This window comes from Salmo trutta, chromosome 14 (assembly GCF_901001165.1).
Source record: "Salmo trutta chromosome 14, fSalTru1.1, whole genome shotgun sequence".
Classification (NCBI taxonomy): Eukaryota; Metazoa; Chordata; class Actinopteri; order Salmoniformes; family Salmonidae; genus Salmo; species Salmo trutta.
Genome location: NC_042970.1, coordinates 83,191,611 through 83,215,307, shown reverse-complemented (window position 1 = coordinate 83,215,307; position 23,697 = coordinate 83,191,611). Strand labels below are relative to the sequence as shown.

Sequence of the window (23,697 nt, the reverse complement as noted above, 5' to 3'; positions counted from 1 at the left end):
TGCGTATTGGACATTCATATTGCCATGTAGAACCAGGGTCTGTAGTGACGCCTCTAGCACTGAGATGCAGTGCCTTAGACCACTGTGGTACAGCCTGGAATTGAACCAGGGTCTGTAGTGACACCTCTAGCACTGAGATGCAGTGCCTTATACCACTGTGATACAGCCTGGAATAGAACCAGGGTCTGTAGTGACACCTCTAGCACTGAGATGCAGTGCCTTAGACCGCTGTGATACAGCCTGGAATAGAACCAGGGTCTGTAGTGACGACTCTAACACTGAGATGCAGTGCCTTAGACCGCTGCGCCACTCGGGAGCCCAATGACTTGACTTGAGATATTACCCTAATAAAAGTTCATAAACTTTTGTGAAGGTCTGGTGAGGTATGGCTAGTATTAGGCTGTCTATGAAGACAGAGCACTTGTGCTCCACTGCTAGCTAAATTACGAGCAATATAGTTTAATGTGGCAATCAGTAGAAACAATAAGAAAGTGGACTCCACGCCCCTGGTACAGTGAAAAGCTGAGGGGTGGGGCTGGAGAAATGTAACCACTTTCAAATTCATAGCCCGAACTATGGATGGAAGGACTGACCATCCATTATATCAAAATTATAGTTTTAACCATGTTGAGGCTATACAGTTGGCGTATAACAAGCTTGTATTTTGGGTTCTGATGGGACGCAACAGTTGAACTAAGCTCATGAGACATTTCAAGTTATATTCTTCAAGAACCAATGTGTGTGTGTGTATATATCATTAATTTATAAGTCCAAGAATGGATGTAGCAACTGCTGATAGCCCCCTTTAAAGCAAAGGAGAACTAAAACCGACATTTAGTTTGTAATCGCCAAAATATTAACAATGGTTTCTGAAATGAAGTTAGCCACCTCGTCTACCTAACTAAACGGCCTAGCTAGCCATGCTAACTTACTAGCTGATCAGGGTTGCCAATGGATTTGTCATCTTAAAGATGAACGAGTCACACTTCATATATTTGACAATATATGATAACAAATAATATGATGATTCACAACACAGCGTCTTGAAAATCAACCAACTTGCTATGATAGCTAGTTAGCTTCTAATGGCTAGTTAGCAAGCTAACAACGTAGCTAGCTAGATCAATAAGCTAATTGTTGAGACAACGTTGATCCGGTGGACGTGGACAAATAATCCGACAACTAAATTATGTTGTGTATTTGGAAACATTATAGAATATGTTAGAAAGCTTGATCTTACCTTGACACTTGATTTTGAAAGTTGACAGCTCTTGTTTTTGATGTAGCTAGCTAGCTAGAGAACACCCTATATGAGAACGCGATATGCGCTGTCGCCGCGAGAATAGACACTGGGAGTTCTCAAGACCGCAATGGTTGCGCTAGATGCGTACATTGCGCAACTTAATTAAGTCTCTTTATGAATAGGATATTATTTTTTACCCATTGGTTTGTAAGTAATAATGATTTTCAGATCAAATTTGATCTACTCATGGAATTTGTTGGCTAAGATATTGATTATCAATGTCCAACGGGATGCCAGAGTTGTTAATTCCGCAAGCCACAATGTACACTCCTTTAGCTCTTTAGATACACACGATATCAACACCATACCACTCCTGGTTACTATGACTACACAATATCAACACCATACCACTCCTGGTTACTATGACTACACTATATCAACACCATACCGCTCCTGATTACTATGACTACACTATATCAACACCATACCACTCCTGGTTACTATGACTACACAATATCAACACTATACCACTCCTGGTTACTATGACTACACAATATCAACACCATACCACTCCTGGTTACTATGACTACACTATATCAACACCATACCGCTCCTGGTTACTATGACTACACAATATCAACACCATAAACCTCCTGGTTACTATGACTACACGATATCAACACCATACCGCTCCTGGTTACTATGACTAAACGATATCAACACCATACCACTCCTGGTTACTATGACTACGCAATATCAACACCATAGTACTCCTGGTTACTATGACTACACGATATCAACACCATACTGCTCCTGGTTACTATGACTACACGATATCAACACCATACCACTCCTGGTTACTATGACTACACGATATCAACACCATACCGCTCTTGGTTACTATGACTACACGATATCAACACCATACCGCTCCTGGTTACTATGACTACACGATATCAACACCATACCGCTCCTGGTTACTTTGACTACACGATATCAACACCATACCGCTCCTGGTTACTATGACTACATGATATCAACACCATACCACTCCTGGTTACTTTGACTGCATCCACTTTTCCCAAAGCCTTCTTCACCATCCTCGTGACTTCAAAAGAGTTTCCTAAATATTATCATCATTATCCAAAAAATGTACTCCAACGATTCATCAGACTCATTTTCCACACCAATTTTAGCTTTTTTTCCTCCATTCTTTGACTCCACTGTTGTCCACTCACTAACTGTACTCAATGTGCTTTCAACTTCAAACGACACTTCTGCTTCCGCCATCTTCCTCAACCTCCTGGCCCATCCATTTTAAGAAAGCAACTTGTTATTCTTCTATGGTATCATGGCGGTCTGCAAAGAAGTGTTGAAGTGCATGCCGCCACCTCTACTGTGCTGGAATGTACACCACTCATGACTGCCCAATTTTGTACTACCATGACATTTTTTTAAAAAACCAAATAAATCCCAAACTTCTACCACACCCTCCCCCTCCCCCAACCCTATTAATCTTTATCTATATTATGGGGTGGCAGGTAGCCTAGTGGTTAGAGCGTTGGACTAGTAACCGGAAGGATGCAAGATCGAATCCCCGAGCTGAGAAGGTAAAAATCTGTCGTTCTGCCCCTGAACAAGGCAGTTAACCCACTGTTCCTAGGCTGTCTTTGAAAATAAGAATTTGTTCTTAACTTTTTTGGGATGGGGGCAGCATTTTGGATGAAAAGCGTGCCCAAAGTAAACTGCCTGCTACTCAGGCCCAGAAGCTAGGATATGCATATAATTGGTAGATTTGGATAGAAAACACTCAAAAGTTTCCAAAACAGAACTGATATGGCAGGCGAAAACCTGTGGAAAATCCATCCAGGAAATGCTATTATTTTGAAATGGCTGTTTTTCCATTGAAAGCCTATCCACCATACAAAGACTTATGACCCAGTTCACGATCCCTATGGCTTCCACTACATGTGGCCAGTCTTTAGGCATTGCTTCAGGCTTTTACTCTGAAAAATGAGGGAGAAACACCACTTTGAATGAGACGACAGTGGAAATTTCCAGACATGAGTCCTGCGCGTCACCGGGAGCGCACCTTTCTTGTTTTTCCTTTTCTATTGACGAAGCTATTGTCCGGTTGAAATATGATCGATTATTTATGACAAAAACAACCTGAGGATTGATTGTAAACATCATTTGACATGTTTCTATGAACTTTTATGGTACTTTTTTGATTTTTCGTCTGCCTGCTGTGACCGCGCATTACTGAACAAAACACGCTAACAAAACAGAGTTTTTTGGATATAAAGAGTGACTTTATCAAACAAAACAAACATTTATTGGGTAACTGGGAGTCTTGTGAGTGCAACCATATGAAGATCATCAAAGGTAAGTGATTAATTTTATCGCTATTTCTGACTTTTGTTACTCCTCCGCTTGGCTGGTTACTGTTTGTAATGTTTTGTGTGCTGAGCGCTGTCCTCAGATAATCGCATGGTATGCTTTCACCGTAAAGCCTTTTTGAAATCTGACACCTTGGCTGGATTAACAACAAGATAAGCTTTATTTTGATGTATTGTACTTGTGATTTTATGAAAGTTAAATATTTATAGTAATTTAATTTGAATTTGGCGCTCTGCAATTTCACCAGATGTTGTCGAGGTGAAAATAAGAATTTGTTCTTAACTGACTTGCCTAGTTAAATAAAGGTAAAATAAATACAAATGCTGAAACACTCCACCTTTAGGATTGTTCAGTATGTCAACAACCACATTTCAACAGTAACATTTCTTACCCCCAATATCTCTTTTTCCGTCTCCACAATAACCTTCAACCTGGCATTTCTGCTTTCCACAACCCGAGTCGTATTGATAACCTTAACAATAAAAGCTATGAAGTCAACTTTATTCATTATCAAAGTGTCCTTGGACACCAGACCTTCATGAGAACAAGATTTCTGAACAGACCTCCAAACCACCAGAAACACAATCAGCCCCGACAGCAGGTCCACTTACTACAGGTACATACATGTCAGATCCATCAGTCTGACAGTAGGTCCACTTACTACAGGTACATCCATGTCAGATCCATCAGTCTGACAGTAGGTTCACTTACTACAGGTACATCCATGTCAGATCCATCACTTACTACAGGTACATCCATGTCAGATCCATCACTTATTACAGGTACATCCATGTCAGCTACATCAGTCTGACAGTAGGTTCACTTACTACAGGTACATCCATGTCAAATCCATCACTTACTACAGGTACATCCATGTCAGATCCATCACTTACTACAGGTACATCCATGTTAGCTACATCAGTCTGACAGTAGGTTCACTTACTACAGATACATCCATGTCAGATCCATCACTTACTACAGGTACATCCATGTCAGATCCATCAGTCTGACAGTAGGTTCACTTACTACAGATACATCCATGTCAGATCCATCACTAACTACAGGTACATCCATGTCAGATCCATCACTTACTACAGGTACATCCATGTCAGATCCATCACTTACTACAGGTACATCCATGTCAGATCCATCACTTACTACAGGTACATCCATGTCAGATCCATCACTTACTACAGGTACATCCATGTCAGCTCCATCAGTCCTCACTGTAGTTCTACCAATCTGTTTTACAGTCTCTGCATATGATACATTATGACTGATCCTATATCTCTGAGCCTCTCTATCCTCTCTCTGTACCTGGCATCCACCAAATGCTGCACTGTGTTCTCCCCCACAATTACAGCACTTAACCTTCACATTGCTTCCACATTCACCGTAATCATGTTCCTCTCCACACTTGGCACATCTTTTCTTTCCTTTACACTGAGCAGCTACATGTCCCATTCTTTGGCATTTAAACACTGCAGTGAATATGGGACAAATTCTCTAACATTGAAACTAAGGAATCCTAGCTTTATTTTCCAGGCAAGACTTTCTCAAACCTCAATCACTGATAAGCTTTTACTTCTTTGACCCTCTTTCCTACTGATCAACCTTCTGGCCTCAATCCCTCTGCCTCCCTTCACATGTTCTTTAATATCATCTTTGGATATAGATATTGGGACACCAGTGACGACTCCCCTCAACCTAACAGAAGCACCAGGGACATGGTTTTTCATCTCCCATTAAGCTTTTTCCATTTTCAGAATCTTCTCTTGCTAAGTGAGGCCCTGTGGTCTCATCAAACACCATCACCACTTTCCACTCCAGCACATCACTACTCTTGCTTCCTACCCTGGCCCTCTTCGTGGTTTCTTTAACTAGACGCTCCACTGCGTTCTGTATCAGGATCTCTCCTCCTCTATGTCTTTCCTCTACAGCCCATTCAGATCCTTGACCCTCATCCCCCGGCTCCATACCATCAGAAAGATGCCGCCATATTGATCGCACAGCTGTTGCTTCTCCAGCCTTCGCTCTGGTTCTTCCATACTACCTCACCGCCATTTTAACTTATAGAAAAGAAAAAGCAACTTCTTTTCTCAAGCTGTTTTTATTTTATCACGTATCGATACTGCCATCTTGTGGTTGAACGGAGCAACTACACATATTGCGTTCATCACAACATTACTGGTGTATTTTCTTTGAAGTTGCATAATCATAACAATATTCTATACTTTATTGGACTAAAACAGGTATCCTGAAAGATTCCCCAACCCAGCATTAAGAAGCATGACAGCAGGTATCCTGAATGATTCCCCAACCCAGCATTAAGAAGCATGACAGCAGGTATCCTGAAAGATTCCCCAACCCAGCATTAAGAAGCATGACAGCAGGTATCCTGAAAGATTCCCCAACCCAGCATTAAGAAGCATGACAGCAGGTATCCTGAAAGATTCCCCAACCCAGCATTAAGAAGCATGACAGCAGGTATCCTGAAAGATTCCCCAACCCAGCATTAAGAAGCATGACAGCAGGTATCCTGAAAGATTCCCCAACCCAGCATTAAGAAGCATGACAGCAGGTATCCTGAAAGATTCCCCAACCCAGCATTAAGAAGCATGACAGCAGGTATCCTGAAAGATTCCCCAACCCAGCATTAAGAAGCATGACAGCAGGTATCCTGAATGATTCCCCAACCCAGCATTAAGAAGCATGACAGCAGGTATCCTGAAAGATTCCCCAACCCAGCATTAAGAAGCATGACAGCAGGTATCCTGAAAGATTCCCCAACCCAGCATTAAGAAGCATGACAGCAGGTATCCTGAAAGATTCCCCAACCCAGCATTAAGAAGCATGACAGCAGGTATCCTGAAAGATTCCCCAACCCAGCATTAAGAAGCATGACAGCAGGTATCCTGAATGATTCCCCAACCCAGCATTAAGAAGCATGACAGCAGGTATCCTGAAAGATTCCCCAACCCAGCATTAAGAAGCATGACAGCAGGTATCCTGAATGATTCCCCAACCCAGCATTAAGAAGCATGACAGCAGGTATCCTGAAAGATTCCCCAACCCAGCATTAAGGTGTCCTGAATGATTCCCCAACCCAGCATTAAGAAGCATGACAGCAGGTATCCTGAATGATTCCCCAACCCAGCATTAAGGTGTCCTGAATGATTCCCCAACCCAGCATTAAGAAGGTATCCTGAATGATTCCCCAACCCAGCATTAAGGTGTCCTGAATGATTCCCCAACCCAGCATTAAGAAGGTATCCTGAATGATTCCCCAACCCAGCATTAAGGTGTCCTGAATGATTCCCCAACCCAGCATTAAGAAGGTATCCTGAATGATTCCCCAACCCAGCATTAAGCATGACAACAGTAATGGAATGTCATATTTCTGTTCCAATATAAATCAGGCTTCTCAAGAAGGTAGAAAGAGCTTTTAATGTCAAAATAGAGCCGATCCATTCTGTTCAAAATGACATACATTACACACAAGATAGACTATGTATGTATAGATACTATGTTAGACAGAGAGGTTACATTTCAACTTCTGTAGTTCCTGCTTCTATCAAAACAAACAGTAAAAAGTATGGCAGCTCACAGAGGGAGGAACACTTGAAAACTGCAGGGGGTGTTTTGAGTTTGTCTTGACTGTCCGTGTGAGTGTGTTTTGGGTGAGATGTTTCTGGAGCGCAGACATCTACAGGTGAAGTACTGGATACTAGTGTGTGTGTCTCTGTGTGCCTGTGTGTCCGTGTGTGTGTCTCCGCGTGCCCATGTGTCTCTCTGTGTGACAGTGTGTGTGTGTGTGTCTCCGCGTGCCTGTGTGTCTCTGTGTGACAGTGTGTGTGTCTGTGTGACAGTGTGTGTCTCTCTGTGTGACAGTGTGTGTCTCTCTGTGTGACAGTGTGTGTGTGTCTCTGTGTGACAGTGTGTGTGTGTCTCTGTGTGACAGTGTGTGTGTGTGTCTCTGTGTGACAGTGTGTGTGTGTGTCTCTGTGTGACAGTGTGTGTGTGTGTCTCTGTGTGACAGTGTGTGTGTGTGTCTCTGTGTGACAGTGTGTGTGTGTCTCTGTGTGACAGTGTGTGTGTGTCTCTGTGTGACAGTGTGTGTGTGTGTCTCTGTGTGACAGTGTGTGTGTGTCTCTGTGTGACAGTGTGTGTGTGTCTCTGTGTGACAGTGTGTGTGTGTCTCTGTGTGTGTGTCTCCGTGTGTGTGTCTCTGCGTGCCCGTGTGTCTCTGCGTGCCCGTGTGTCTCTGCGTGCCTGTGTGTCTCTGCGTGTCCGTGTCTAGTTAGGGGAGACGGTCCTGGAGCGTAGACATCCACAGGTCAGGTACTGCATAGCCTTCATGCTAACGTGCATCAGGGGCCCCAGGTTGAACAACATATGGTAGAAGGCGTGCACCGACAGGCCGCCCGTCTCATCTGCATACTTCAGTGCCACGATGGGCGTGTACAGCGGGTTGGTAAGGTTCCGGAACCGTGCAGAACTGCCCTGCTCAATCACCTTCTTAGTACACTATAGGAGAGTGAGAGAGACTAGTTAGTGCACTGCTGGGGGAGGAAGAGAAGGAGAGAGAGACTAGTTAGTGCACTGCTGGGGGAGGAAGAGAAGGAGAGAGAGACTAGTTAGTGCACTGCTGGGGGAGGAAAGGGAGAGAAAGACAGAGGGAGAGAGAGTAGAGAGAGAGAAAAGAGAGAGAGGGGGGAGAGTAGAGAGAGAGACAGAGGGAGAGAGGGTAGAGAGAGAGTAGAGAGAGAGTAGAGAGAGAGAAAAGAGAGAGAGAGAGGGGGAGAGTAGAGAGCGCGACAGAGGGAGAGAGAGTAGAGAGAGAGAAAAAAGAGAGAGGGGGGAGAGTAGAGAGAGAGACAGAGGGAGAGAGAGTAGAGAGAGAGTAGAGAGGGAGAAAAGCGAGAGAGAGAGGGGGGAGAGTAGAGAGAGCGACAGAGGGAGAGAGAGTAGAGAGAGAGAAAAAAGAGAGAGGGGGGAGAGTAGAGAGAGAGACAGAGGGAGAGAGAGTAGAGAGAGAGTAGAGAGGGAGTAGAGACAGAGTAGAGAGAGAGTAGAGACAGAGTAGGCCACACACACACTCAGACAGGTGGACTAACCCTGGCAATGTCATCGGGGGTCTGTCCGAGCGTCTCAAAGATGTCGACGGAGGAGGGCAGGTAGACGTTTTTAAAGTAGTTGACGGTATCGGCATCGGCCCCAGGGAACTCTTTCTGACGGACGTCCTGAATCATCTTAGATTCAAACTCTGTATGGACTGGGCCTGGCTCTATCATAGACATACTAGGGGGGAGGAATAGGAGGGAGAGAAGAGAAGAGAGGGAGGGGAGGAGAAGGGAGAGGAGGGAGAGGAGAGAGAAAAGAGGGGGAGAAGAACAGAAGAGAGATCATGTTTTAAATCGTATGTTTTAAATGGTCTGTCCCCGACAAAATATACATATGAAATAAAAATAAAGACATTCATTTTGGAAAACATAGCTAGGTGTGTTAGAGAGACTCACGTGACGTTAAACTTGAGCAGCTGTACAGCCAGACACTCACAAAACCCTTCCATGGCAAACTTAGAGGCAGCATACACGTCATTAAACACGACACCTGAGATCAGAGAGTAGTACTTCAGTATTTCATTAGGATCCCCACTACTACCACATCTGTTGACAAGCATTATGTAAAAAACATAAAGAAATGAGTTTCATCACATTTTCAAATCAACAACAGACATAATATTCTATGAAACAGTGATTTACATTGAATTTCTTCACATTCAGCATTACATAAAAGTCCACCATTATATCATATTCTGAACAGTTTATGATGTTGTACATGGAACCATTGTCATCCTTCACCATCAAAACATAGATGTAGACATCACCTTTCTGTGTATTCATGTTTGGTTCAGCAGATAGGACAGGAAAATACACTGTCCGGCTATGGCAGAATATAAAAATGGCCGCCACGGCCGCCAAGAGGTGTTTTTGCAATGCCTCCATATCTGAAAATGTTCAGGGCCTCAAACTGTACAAGTGTACCGAGTTTCATGCTTTTATGAAAAAGCGAACATATCACCTCAAATTTGCCACATGTCGCTTGGACCACTATCATGTGTGTCCCCTCCTCTTTTTCATATCAGCCAATCAACCAAGCAATCAATCAATCAACCAATCAATAAAGCATAGTTCCGTACCCTGTAGTCCCATGACACTGCTGACCACTATGATGTGTCCTCCCCTCCTCTTCTTCATATCTGGCATCACCTCCTTGATCATCCGGATCACACCGAAGAAGTTGGTCTCAAACACACTCTTCATCTCAGCTATACTGATGCTTTCCACCGGTCCCACCAGACCTATACCTGCATTATTAACTAGAGAGAGAGAGGAGGAGGAGGGAGAGGAGAGGAGGAGGAGGAGGGAGAGGAGAGGTGGGAGGAGGGAGGATGGGAGAAGGAGCGGGAGGGAGAGGTGGGAGGGAGGAGGAGAGGAGAGGTGGAAGGGAGGGAGGAGGAGGTACAGGAGAGGTGGGAGGGAGGGGGAGAGGAGAGGTGGGAGGGAGGGAGGGAGTGGACGGGAGAGGCAGAGATGAGGTGGGAGGGAGGAGGATGGGAGAAGGAGGGGGAGAGAGAGGTGGGAGGGAGGATGATGGGAGAAGGAGGGGGAGAGAGGTGGGAGGAAGAGAGGAGAGGTGGGAGGGAGGAGGAGGGAGAGCAGAGGTGGGAGGGAGTGACGGGAGAAGGAGGGGGAGAGAGAGGTGGGAAGGAGGAGGAGAGGTGGGAGGAAAGAGAGGAGAGGTGGGAGAGAGGAGGAGGGAGAGGAGAGGTGGGAGGGAGGAGGAGGGAGAGAGGAGGGGGAGAGAGAGGTGGGAGGGAGTGAAAGAGAGAAGGAGGGGGAGAGAGAGATGAGAGGGAGAAAGAGGGGGCAAGAGACATGGGAACGAGTGGAAAGGAGAAGGGTGGGTAGAGAGAGGTGAGAGGGAGGAGGGGGGAGGAGAGAGAGAAAATATGTAGAGAGGGGGAGGGAGAAAGCGAGGGGGTAGGAGAGAGAGGGAGGAATTGGGAAACAAGAAGGAAAGAGTGACACCCCTGTTCACATAGGTGATCAGAGCACTCGTCTCTTCAGTTGTGTTCCAGTAGTCACCACAGGGTGGCAGTATAACCTAAGGCTTTAGCCCAGTCTCTCACTACACTGAGTTATAACCAGGCTTTAGCCCCAGTCTCTCACTACACTGAGTTATAACCAGGCTTTAGCCCAGTCTCTCACTACACTGAGTTATAACCAGGCTTTAGCCCCAGTCTCTCACTACACTGAGTTATAACCAGGCTTTAGCCCAGTCTCTCACTACACTGAGTTATAACCAGGCTTTAGCCCCAGTCTCTCACTACACTGAGTTATAACCAGGCTTTAACCCCAGTCTCTCACTACACTGAGTTATAACCTAAGGCTTTAGCCCAGTCTCTCACTACACTGAGTTATAACCTAAGGCTTTAGCCCAGTCTCTCACTACACTGAGTTATAACCTAAGGCTTTAGCCCCAGTCTCTCACTACACTGAGTTATAACCAGGCTTTAACCCAGTCTCTCACTACACTGAGTTATAACCAGGCTTTAACCCCAGTCTCTCACTACACTGAGTTATAACCTAAGGCTTTAGCCCAGTCTCTCACTACACTGAGTTATAACCAGGCTTTAGCCCAGTCTCTCACTACACTGAGTTATAACCAGGCTTTAGCCGTCTCTCACTACACTGAGTTATAACCTAAGGCTTTAGCCCAGTCTCTCACTACACTGAGTTATAACCAGGCTTTAGCCCCAGTCTCTCACTACACTGAGTTATAACCTAAGGCTTTAGCCCAGTCTCTCACTACACTGAGTTATAACCAGGCTTTAACCCCAGTTTCTCACTACACTGAGTTATAACCTAAGGCTTTAGCCCAGTCTCTCACTACACTGAGTTATAACCAGGCTTTAGCCCAGTCTCTCACTACACTGAGTTATAACCAGGCTTTAGCCCCAGTCTCTCACTACACTGGGTTATAACCAGGCTTTAACCCAGTCTCTCACTACACTGAGTTATAACCAGGCTTTAACCCAGTCTCTCACTACACTGAGTTATAACCAGGCTTTAACCCAGTCTCTCACTACACTGAGTTATAACCAGGCTTTAACCCCAGTCTCTCACTACACTGAGTTATAACCTAAGGCTTTAGCCCAGTCTCTCACTACACTGAGTTATAACCAGGCTTTAGCCCAGTCTCTCACTACACTGAGTTATAACCAGGCTTTAGCCGTCTCTCACTACACTGAGTTATAACCTAAGGCTTTAGCCCAGTCTCTCACTACACTGAGTTATAACCAGGCTTTAGCCCCAGTCTCTCACTACACTGAGTTATAACCTAAGGCTTTAGCCCAGTCTCTCACTACACTGAGTTATAACCAGGCTTTAACCCCAGTCTCTCACTACACTGAGTTATAACCAGGCTTTAGCCCCAGTCTCTCACTACACTGGGTTATAACCAGGCTTTAACCCCAGTCTCTCACTACACTGAGTTATAACCAGGCTTTAGCCCCAGTCTCTCACTACACTGAGTTATAACCAGGCTTTAGCCCCAGTCTCTCACTACACTGAGTTATAACCAGGCTTTAACCCCAGTCTCTCACTACACTGAGTTATAACCAGGCTTTAGCCCCAGTCTCTCACTACACTGAGTTATAACCAGGCTTTAGCCCCAGTCTCTCACTACACTGAGTTATAACCAGGCTTTAGCCCCAGTCTCTCACTACACTGAGTTATAACCAGGCTTTAGCCCCAGTCTCTCACTACACTGAGTTATAACCAGGCTTTAACCCCAGTCTCTCACTACACTGAGTTATAACCAGGCTTTAACCCAGTCTCTCACTACACTGAGTTATAACCTAAGGCTTTAGCCCCAGTCTCTCACTACACTGGGTTATAACCAGGCTTTAGCCCAGTCTATGACCAGGGCCTGTATAGTATACATCAGCCATTCTCAACTGGCGGACCGCGGTTCAGATCCGGATCCAGAAAAGGGTAAATATGGACCGCGGGTCCCTACTTTTTAGGAACACAGTCGGGCTTTCAACTTACTGCTGTTGAGAGTTGTAATAGTAGAATGCACAAGGCTGATAAATGACAATATCCCTTTGCCACCTAGGACCTTTGCCATCTAGGACCTTTGCCATCTAGGACCTTTGCCACCTAGGACCTTTGCCACCTAGGACCTTTGCCACCTAGGACCTTTGCCACCTAGGACCTTTGCCATCTAGGACCTTTGCCACCTAGGACCTTTGCAACCTAGGAAATGCGTGTGACCGGACCTTCTCAAATAGTAGTTGCAGTGGTTGAAAAAGTGCCCAATTGTCATACTTGAGTAAAAGTAAAGATACCTTAATAGAAAATGACTCAAGTAAAAGTGAAAGTCACCCAGTAAAATACTACTTGAGTAAAAGTCTAAAAGTATTTGGTTTTAAATATACTTCAGGATCAAAAGTAAATGTAATTGCTAAAATATACTTCCGTATCAAACGTAAAAGTATAAATCATTTCAAATTCCTTATATTAAGCAAACCAGATGGCACCATTTATTTTTTCTTGACAGATAGCCAGGGGCACACTCCAACACTCAAATGAAACGTGTGTTTAGTGAGTCAGCCAGATCAGAGGCAGTAGTGATGACCAGGCATGTTCTCTTCATAACTGGGTGAATTAGACAATTTTCCTGTCCTGCTAAGCATTCAAAATGTAACGAGTACTTTTGGGTGTCAGGGAAAATGTATGGAGCAAAAAGTACATTATTTTCTTTAGGAATGTAGTGAAGTAAAAGTTGTCAAAAATATAAATAGTAAAGTAAAGTAGAGATACTCCAAAAAACGACTTCAGTAGTACTTTAAAGTATTTTTACTTAAGTACTTTACACCACTGAGTAGCTGAGTACCCCTGGTATACAGTGAGGGAAAAAATTATTTGATCCCCTGCTGGTTTTGTACATTTGCCCACTGACAAAGAAATGATCAGTCTATAATTTTAATGGTAGGTTTATTTGAACAGTGAGAGACAGAATAACAACAACAAAATCCAGATAAACGCATGTCAAAAATGTTATAAATTCATTAGCATTTTAATTTGGGAAATAAGTATTTGACCCCCTCTCAATCAGAAAGATTTCTGGCTCCCAGGTGTTTTTTATACAGGTAACGAGCTGAGATTAGGAGCACACTCTTAAAGGGAGTGCTCCTAATCTCAGCTTGTTACCTGTATTTTTTATTTCACCTTTATTTAACCAGGTAGGCTAGTTGAGAACAAGTTCTCATTTGCAACTGCAACCTGGCCAAGATAAAGCGTAGCAATTCGACACATACAACAACACAAAGTTACACATGGAATGAACAAAACATACAGTCAATAATACAGTAGAACAAAAGAAAACAAAAAGTCTATATACAGTGAGTGCAAATTAGGTAAATTAAGGCAATAAATAGGCCATGGTGGCAAAGTAATTACAATATAGCAATTACATTTTAGTCATTTAGCAGATGCTTTTATCCAGAACGACTTACAGTAGTGAATACATACATTTCATACATTTTTTCTCTGTACTGGTCCCCCATGGGAATCAAACCCACAACGCTGGCATTGTGAACATCATGCTCTACCAACTGAGCCACACGGGACTAAACACTGGAATGGTAGATGTGCAGAAGATGAATGTGCAAGTAGAGATACTGGGGTGCAAAGGAGCAAGATAAATAAATAAATACAGTATGGGGATGAGGTAGGTAGATATATGGGCTGTTTACAGATGGGCTATGTACAGGTGCAGTGATCTGTGAGCTGCTCTGACAACTGGTGCTTAAAGCTAGTGAGGGAGGTATGAGTCTCCAGCTTCAGAGATTTTTGCAGTTCGTTCCAGTCATTGGCAGCAGAGAACTGGAAGGAAAGGCGGCCAAAGGAGGAATTGGCTTTGGGGGTGACCAGTGAGATATACCTGCTGGAATGCATGCTACGAGTGGGTGCTGCTATGGTGACCAGTGAGCTGAGATAAGGCGGTATAAAAGACACCTGTCCACAGAAGCAATCAATCAGATTCCAAACTCTCCACCTTGGCCAAGACCAAAGAGCTCTCCAAGGATGTCAGGGACAAGATTGTAGACCTACACAAGGCTGGAATGGGCTACAAGACCAATGACAAGCAGCTTGGTGAGAAGGTGACAACAGTTGGTGAGATTATTCGCAAATGGAAGAAACACAAAAGAACTGTCAATCTCCCTCGGCCTGGGGCTCCATGCAAGATCTCACCTCGTGGAGTTGCAATGATCATGAGAACGGTGAGGAATCGGCCCAGAACTACACGGGAGGATCTTGTCAATGATCTCAAGGCAGCTGGGACCATAGTCACCAAGAAAACAATTGGTAACACACTACGCCGTGAAGGACTGAAATCCTGCAGCGCCCGCAAGGTCCCACTGCTCAAGAAAGCACATATACATGCCCGTCTGAAGTTTGCCAATGAACATCTGAATGATTCAGAGGACAACTGGGTGAAAGTGTTGTGGTCAGATGAGACCAAAATTGAGTTCTTTGGCATCAACTCAACTCGCCGTGTTTGGAGGAGGAGGAATGCTGCCTATGACCCCAAGAATACCATCCCCACCGTCAAACATGGAGGTGGAAACATTATGCTTTGGGGGTGTTTTTCTGCTAAGGGGACAGGACAACTTCATCGCATCAAAAGGACGATGGACAGGGCCATGTACCGTCAAATCTTGGGTGAGAACCTCCTTCCCTCAGCCAGGGCATTGAAAATGGGTCGTGGATGGGTATTCCAGCATGATAATGACCCAAAACACACGGCCAAGGCAACAAAGGAGTGGCTCAAGAAGAAGCACATTAAGGTCCTGGAGAGCCTAGCCAGTCTCCAGACCTTAATCCCATAGAAAATCTCTGGAGGGAGCTGAAGGTTCGAGTTGCCAAACGTCAGCCGCGAAACCTAAATGACTTGGAGAAGATCTGCAAAGAGGAGTGGGACAAAATCCCGCCTGAGATGTGTGCAAACCTGGTGGCCAACTACAAGAAACTTCTGACCTCTGTGATTGCCAACAAGGGTTTTGCCACCAAGTACTAAGTCATGTTTTGCAGAGGGGGTCAAATACTTATTTCCCTCATTAAAATGCAAATAATTTTATAACATTTTTGACATGCGTTTTCTGGATTTCTTTGTTGTTATTCTGTCTCTCACTGTTCAAATAAACCTACCATTAAAATTATAGACTGATCATTTCTTTGTCAGTGGGCAAATGTACAAAATCAGCAGGGGATCAAATACTTTTTTCCCTCACTGTACATCAAGCATCTTAGAAGCAATGATCTAGGATAAATGTTGCCTTCTAGAACACAATGAATAAGACTACATTGACAGGAGTGGGACCTGATCCTAGATCAGCACTCCTAGTCTGAGACACATGATACATATGGCCCCTGAACTGAGGTCAGTTTTACTGTGGCCTCTCCAGTTTCTCAATTAACTATGATCTGAACTGAGGTCAGTTTTGCATGGTTTTTCCCTAATGGTTAAAGTCAGGGTTGAGGGAGGTTAAGATAGATGTGTGTAAGAGATGTATAGTTGAGAACGTACAACAACACATAGTCTTTTAGACCTTGAATAGATGTACCCTAATACCTACATAGTGTACTACTTTTCACCAGAGCCCTATGGGCCTATGCGCCCTGGTCAAACTAAGTGCACTCTACAGGGAAATGGCACCCATTTGGGACGTACCCCCTTTGGACTCCTGAGTGGCGCAGCGGTCTAAGGCACTGCATCTCAGTGCTAGAGGTGTCACTACAGACCCTGGAAGCCACTGCATCTCAGTGCTAGAGGTGTCACTACAGACCCTGGTTCTATTCCAGGCTGTATCACAGTGGTCTAAGGCACTGCATCTCAGTGCTAGAGGTGTCACTACAGACCCTTGTTCTATTCCTGGCTCTATCACAGCGGACTAAGGCACTGCATCTCAGTGCTAGAGGTGTCACTACAGACCCTGGTTTGATTCCAGGCCATGATTGGGAGTCCCATAGGGCGGTGCACAGTTTGCCCAGCGTCGTCTGGGTTTGGCGGGTGTAGGCAGTCATTGTAAATAAGAATTTGTTCTTAACTGACTTGCCTAGTTAAATAAAGATACATTTTTTTTTGTATTTTTTTTAAGATAATGGGCTCTGGTTTATAGATTTTTTTTTATTTTCAAATCATAAAAGTGTTCCTTATGGTCTGTTATGTTTTGACAGAAATGTTGCCTTGTGTTATAAAAACAAAGGTGTTCCTTCCTGAGTACATAGAGAATAGGGTACCCCTTCAGAGAAGTCCATAGATATTCAAAAATCACAAAGGTTGTTCCTTACTGAGTACGTCTACATGTCTGTCCTTGATTCCGTTGATACACTGTTTGACTGACTCGTCCGTACACACGTCCAACACAGCTAGAGAGAGGCTCTTCCCGTACGCATCACCTGCTGCCTCCACCAGCTTGTCTTTACGCTTCAGGTCTCGCATGGTGGCAATGACTGTAGAGAGAGAGAAGAGAGGGGCGAGAGGGGGTGGTGGGAGAGAGAGAGAGGGAGAGAGAGAGATTTGGAGGGAGAGAGAGAGAGAAGGGGAAGAGAGAGAGAGGGAGTGACAAAGAGAGAAAGGGAGGTTTGTAGACAAAAAGAAAGAGTGGGAGAGAGGGAGAGAGATGTACAGAGAGAGAGAGATGGAGAGCGATAGAGAGATGTACAGAGAGAGAGAGATGAAAGAGAGGGATGGAGAGATATGTACACAGAGAGCGAGAGATGAGAGACAGTGTGAGAGAGAGTGAGAGAGAGAGAGCGAGAGAGAGAGGGACAGAGAGAGAGAGAGAGAGAGAGAAGAGAGAGAGAGAGAGAGAGAGAGAGAGAATAGGGTCAAACAGAGTTCACTGGATTAAACCTGATAATGTGTAAACAGAAATTACACTGTGCGTGTGTGCGTGTGTGTGTGTGTGTTTGAGCACGTAAGTGTGTGTAATACATTGGTGTTAGACAGAAGTTACAAACCCTGCATGTAAGTGCATGTTTGAGTATGGAATGTTTATATTATTTGTGTGTGTGAGTGTGGGTGGGAGGGATTTTCTATCGTGTGCGTGTGTGTGTGTGTGTGTGTGGAATGTGTATGTTGAGAGGTGAGGAAAGGGGGAGGGGGAAATCACATTCTATAAGACATTATGATAATAATAATAATAATAATAATAATAATAATCATATCCCCCAAAGGACTGAATTTACTTTCTAGCTGGCTGTCGTTGATCTTTGTAGCTATTTCTCACCTCTCCCCTCCTTCCAGCTCCCTTCTCCCTCTCCTTCCTTCTCCCTCCCTCCCCCTCTCCTTCCTTCTCCCTCCCCCTCTCCTTGCTTCTCCCTCCCCCTCTCCTTCCAGCTCCCTTCCCCTCTCCTTCCTTCTCTCTCCCCCTCTCCTTCCTTCTCTCTCCCCCTCTCCTTCCTTCTCTCTCCCCCTCTCCTTCCTTCTCCCCTCTCCTTCCTTCTCCCTCCCCCTCTCCTTCCTTCTCCCTCCCCCTCTCCTTCCTTCTCTCTCCTCCTCTCCTTCCTTCTCTCTCCTCCTCTCCTTCCTTCTCTCTCCCCCTCTCCTTCCTTCTCTCTCCCCCTCTCCTTCCTTCTCTCTCCCCCTCTCCTTCCTTCTCTCTCCCCCTCTCCTTCCTTCTCCCTCCCCCTCTCCTTCCTTCTCTCTCCCCCTCTCCTTCCTTCTCCCTCCCCCTCTCCTTCCTTCTCCCTCCCTCCTCCTTTCTTCTCCCTCCCCCTCTCCTTCCTTCTCCCTCCCTCCTCCTTCCCTCTCCCTCTTTTTGTAGGGGTTGATACATTCAGAGATTTTACAGTGGAAATTACAAACTTTAAAAGCCCCCCAAAAATATCAAATTAAGAATTTTCTGCTGTGCAGGAAAATTCTCAGCGAAAACAGAGTGATCAAATTAAGATAGGACACCTGTATACAGGTTGGAGAGGTTGGAGCAGGGGGCTGCCACACTGGGCGCCCGTGGAGCAGTTGTGGGAGGGGTTAAGAGCCTTGCTCAAGGGCACAACGACAGGCAACGGCATCTAGGATTTGATTCCAGCAACTCCTGGGTCCCGTTAGACCCCGGGATTCGAACTGGCAGTACCTGCCGCCCCGTATAACTAAATCACTGTCAGCTAACTATCTGATGGACTGCTCAGTATCATCCCAGGGGCCGGCGCCAGTCCACGGACCACAGGTTGCGTACCGCTGGTCTACATCTAACTGTGTATACCACATGGTTCTGAGTATCCTATACTATCCTATACTACTCTATACATAACAATTAGCCCTATACAGGTTAATATCTACCATATGGTTCTGAGTATCCTATACTACTATATAAATAACAATTAACCATATACAGGTTAATATATCTACCACATGGTTCTGAGTATCTCTCACGTCCTGACCATATAAAGATGTTATTTTCTATGGTAGAGTAGGTCAGGGCGTGACAGTTTTTTTTCTTCTGTTTTCTATTTCTATGTTGTCAGGTTCTAGTTTTGAATTTCTATGTTGGGGTTTTGTTTGGGATGATCTCCAATTAGAGGCAGCTGATCCTCGTTGTCTCTAATTGGAGATCATACTTAAGTAGGGTTTTTTTCCCCCTGGGTTTGTGGGACATTGTTTTTTGAGTAGTGTATTTTTCAACTCTGCGTCACGGTTTGTTGTTTTGTTCTTTAGTTTATGTGTATGTATCACATAGTTTCACAGTGTAAATAAAATGTGGAATGACACACACGCTGCACTTTGGTCCGCTTCTCCTTCCTACGACAGCCGTGACAGTATCCTATACTCTCCTATACTACTATATACATCTATATGTCCCTACCTTATACCACATGGTTCTGAGTAACGCACACCTGATTCCACTAATGAAAGGTTTAACGATGTGTTGATTAGCGGAATCAACTGAATAGTGTTAAGGATTAAAACCAAAAATGTTTCAACCCTCAGAACCAGGATTAAAAAACACTGTCTTATACTGTTCTATAGATAGCAGCCAGATGGCCCTAAACTACCTATACCTCATGTGTCTGCTGTCTGATTTAGCCCTGGCACTGTGGGCTGATCTTATTATGGGGCTAGCTTAGCGTTAGCACTCACCCGACAGCACCAAGAATACCCATCCCACCCCACCCTCTGGCTCGCCCACGGCCCAGGATGAGGCCTCTAAGTGGGGCAGTAAGCGGCCAAGGCAGGGCCCCTCCTGGAGGTTTAGGTATTGTTTGCCAGGCATTATGACACTGAGAGCAGTGGTAATGCTACTACTCTTACTGATTGGTCTCAGGTTAAGCAGGGATGAGACATAATAACCATGATGTGTAACTTACATACACACTCTTACGTACACAGAGCCTTACATAGCCCAGACTGCAGACAGACAATCATGTAACCATGCTATGTGTTATAACCTGCTATGTAAGTGTTCTCTCCAATCTGTACCAGTGATATAACCTGCTATGTAGTTGATGTGCGTTGTGTATGTGAGTCTTTAGCAGGGGTTGAAGTAAAGCAGAATACAAGTTTCCACACACAGACACTTACAGAAGGTTAAGAGTGTGCAAAGCTGTCATCAAGGCAAAGGGTGGCTAATTTGAAGAATCTCAAAAAGAAAATATATCTTTATTTGTTTAACACTTTTTTGGTTACTACATGATTCCATATGTGTTATTTCATAGTTTTGATGTCTTCACTATTATTCTACAATGTAGAACATTGTAAAAATAAAGAAAAACCCTGGAATGAGTAGGCATGTCCAAACTGTTGACTGGTACTGTACATACAAGGGACAATCGTGTAACCCTGCTGTGTAAGTGTTGAAATCTGCTGTGTAAGTGTTGAAACCTGCTGTGTAAGTGTTGAAACCTGCTCCTGCTGTGTAAGTGCTGAAACCTGCTGTGTAAGTGTTGAAACCTGCTGTGTAAGTGCTGAAACCTGCTGTGTAAGTGCTGAAACCTGCTGTGTAAGTGATGAAACCTGCTGTGTAAGTGTTGAAACCTGCTGTGTAAGTGTTGAAACCTGCTGTGTAAGTGCTGAAACCTGCTGTGTAAGTGTTGAAACCTGCTGTGTAAGTGCTGAAACCTGCTGTGTAAGTGCTGAAACCTGCTGTGTAAGTGCTGAAACCTGCTGTGTAAGTGTTGAAACCTGCTGTGTAAGTGTTGAAACCTGCTGTGTAAGTGTTGAAACCTGCTGTGTAAGTGTTGAAACCTGCTGTGTAAGTGTTGAAACCGGCTGTGTAAGTGTTGAAACCTGCTGTGTAAGTGATGAAACCGGCTGTGTAAGTGTTGAAACCTGCTGTTTAAGTGTTGAAATCTGCTGTGTAAGTGTTGAAACCTGCTGTGTAAGTGTTGAAACCTGCTCCTGCTGTGTAAGTGTTGAAACCTGCTGTGTAAGTGTTGAAACCTGCTGTGTAAGTGTTGAAACCTGCTGTGTAAGTGTTGAAACCTGCTCCTGCTGTGTAAGTGTTGAAACCTGCTGTGTAAGTGTTGAAACCTGCTGTGTAAGTGCTGAAACCTGCTGTGTAAGTGATGAAACCTGTTGTGTAAGTGTTGAAACCTGCTGTGTAAGTGTTGAAACCTGCTGTGTAAGTGTTGAAATCTGCTGTGTAAGTGTTGAAATCTGCTGTGTAAGTGATGAAACCTGCTGTGTAAGTGCAGAAACCTGCTGTGTAAGTGCAGAAACCTGCTGTGTAAGTGCAGAAACCTGCTGTGTAAGTGTTGAAACCTGCTGTGTAAGTGTTGAAACCTGCTGTGTAAGTGTTGAAATCTGCTGTGTAAGTGATGAAACCTGCTGTGTAAGTGCAGAAACCTGCTGTGTAAGTGTTGAAACCTGCTGTGTAAGTGTTGAAACCTGCTGTGTAAGTGTTGAAACCTACTGTGTAAGTGTTGAAACCTGCTGTGTAAGTGTTGAAACCTGCTGTGTAAGTGTTGAAACCTGCTGTGTAAGTGTTGAAACCTGCTGTGTAAGTGATGAAACCTGCTGTGTAAGTGTTGAAACCTGCTGTGTAAGTGCAGAAACCTGCTGTGTAAGTGATGAAACCTGCTGTGTAAATGCAGAAACCTGCTGTGTAAGTGTTGAAACCTGCTGTGTAAGTGCAGAAACCTGCTGTGTAAGTGATGAAACCTGCTGTGTAAGTGCTGAAACCTGCTGTTTAAGTGTTGAAACCTGCTGTGTAAGTGTTGAAACCTGCTGTGTAAGTGTTGAAACCTGCTGTGTAAGTGTTGAAACCTGCTGTGTAAGTGTTGAAACCTGCTGTGTAAGTGTTGAAACCTGCTGTGTAAGTGTTGAAACCTGCTGTGTAAGTGTTGAAATCTGCTGTGTAAGTGTCACATGGCACGCTATTCCCTACATAGTGCACCCTATTCACTACATAGTGCACTCTATTCCCTACATACTGTACCCTATTCCCTATTTAGTGCACTACTTTTGACCATAAATCATGTTTTTTATCGAGATAAATCATAGACTACAGGTTTATATACTCCAATATATCTGACTATTTGGACTTAACCTACTAACAGCATCGTCACCATTAGGCTGCTGTACACCAGACACACACACACACACACACACACACACACACACACACACACACACACACACACACACACACACACACAGACTTTGTCTCCCACATACAGTGCCTTCAGAAAGTATTCATACCCCTTGACTTATTCCACATTTTCTTGTGTTACAGTCTGAATTCAAAATTAATTCAATATTTTTTTTTCTCGCTCACCCATCTACACACAATACGCCATAATCACAAAGTGAAAACATGTTTTGAGAAAAATGTTACATATTTATCGAAAATGAAATACAGAAACATCTCATTTACATAATTATTCTCACCCTTGATCAATACTTTGTAGAAGCATCTTTGGCAGCGATTACAGCTGTGAGTCTTTCTGGGTAAGTCTCTAAGAGCTTTCCAATCCTGGATTGTGCAACATTTGCACATTATTCTTTTCAAAATTCTTCAAGGGCTGTCAAATTGGTTTATGATCATTGCTAGGCAACCATTTTCAGGTTTTGCCATAGGTTTAAGTCGAAACTGTAATTCAGCCACTCAGGATCATTCGCTGTCTTCTTGGTAAACAAATCCAGTGTAGATTTGGCCTTGGCTGTTGGTTATTGTCCTGCTGAAAGGTGAATTCATTTGTGCTTGAATCTGTGTTTGAAATTCACTGCTTGACTGCGGGACCTTACAGGTAATGAGGAATTTATTAAAACACATTATTATTGCACACAGTGTGAGTCCATGCAACTTATTATGTGACTTGTTAAGCACATTTTTACTCCTGAACTTATTTAGGCTTGTCATAACAAAGGGGGTGAACACTTATTGACCCAAGACACTTCAGCTTTTCATTTTTTGTATTAATTTGTAACAATATAAAAATACAGAATTCCATTTTGACACTATGGGATATTGTGTGTAGGCCAGTGACCAAACGTCTAAATTGTATACATTTTAAATGCAGGCCGTAACACAAAATGTGGAACAAGTCAAAGGGTGTGTGAATACTTCCTGAAGGCCCTGGAGGTTACTCTCTTACCGTGGTAGCGCTGTTTCTCGTCCTTAGCGAGCATCACCGCCATCCTCAGCCCGATCCCGGAGGAGCAACCGGTGATTAGCACCACTTTTTGTCCTGAGTTCGACATGGCTCTCCTAACGTTTTCCCCTTAACGTTCAAACAACTAACGTTGCTTCTCTTCTCTCTCCAGTTGGCACATCGGGAATGAGCAAGCAGCAGCGCAAACAAGATCACAGGGGCTTTGCGTTGAGAGCCACTGTAAGCGGATAACACGCACGCACACAAACACACACACACGGCGCTCCAGAGTCACATGGACAGCACAGACCTGCGCAAAGATGATCTAGCCTGTAGGCTTCACTGTCGGTTGGTCATCTGGTGTGGCCTCCCCACCTCATCTGT

The 23,697-nt window shown here is 44.3% G+C and overlaps 2 protein-coding genes across 2 annotated transcripts in view; both read right to left on the bottom strand.

Moving 5' to 3' along the window:
- Positions 1–5,708, bottom strand: part of LOC115147912 (zinc finger protein 23) — a 29,409-nt gene extending 23,701 nt beyond the window's left edge. The window contains exon 1 of the mRNA XM_029690167.1: positions 5,623–5,708. Coding sequence (XP_029546027.1) covers positions 5,623–5,691 — 69 coding nt within the window. The 5' untranslated portion in view covers positions 5,692–5,708. The remainder of the gene's footprint in view (positions 1–5,622) is intronic.
- A 2,228-nt stretch (positions 5,709–7,936) lies between these two features.
- LOC115207163 (retinol dehydrogenase 8-like) lies at positions 7,937–23,453 on the bottom strand. Its single transcript, XM_029774148.1, has 6 exons — positions 23,317–23,453; positions 17,071–17,232; positions 9,846–10,025; positions 9,163–9,256; positions 8,761–8,944; positions 7,937–8,170 (listed from the first exon to the last, which is right to left on the bottom strand). Exons 1-6 carry the CDS (start codon positions 23,420–23,422, stop codon positions 7,940–7,942), a joined length of 957 nt encoding a protein of 318 aa, XP_029630008.1. The 5' UTR covers positions 23,423–23,453; the 3' UTR covers positions 7,937–7,939.
- Positions 23,454–23,697: the final 244 nt, after the last annotated feature.

Bases quoted from the DNA above. Each gene is read 5' to 3' on its own strand.
- LOC115207163 (XM_029774148.1), bottom strand. From the start codon at position 23,422: ATGTCGAACTCAGGACAAAAAGTGGTGCTAATCACCGGTTGCTCCTCC. The intron at 10,026-17,070 runs GTAAGGAACAAC...CTCTCTCTCTAG, and splicing joins CAGACATGTAGACGTACTCA to TTAATAATGCAGGTATAGGT. The intron at 9,257-9,845 runs GTACGGAACTAT...CTCTGATCTCAG, and splicing joins CAGTGTCATGGGACTACAGG to GTGTCGTGTTTAATGACGTG.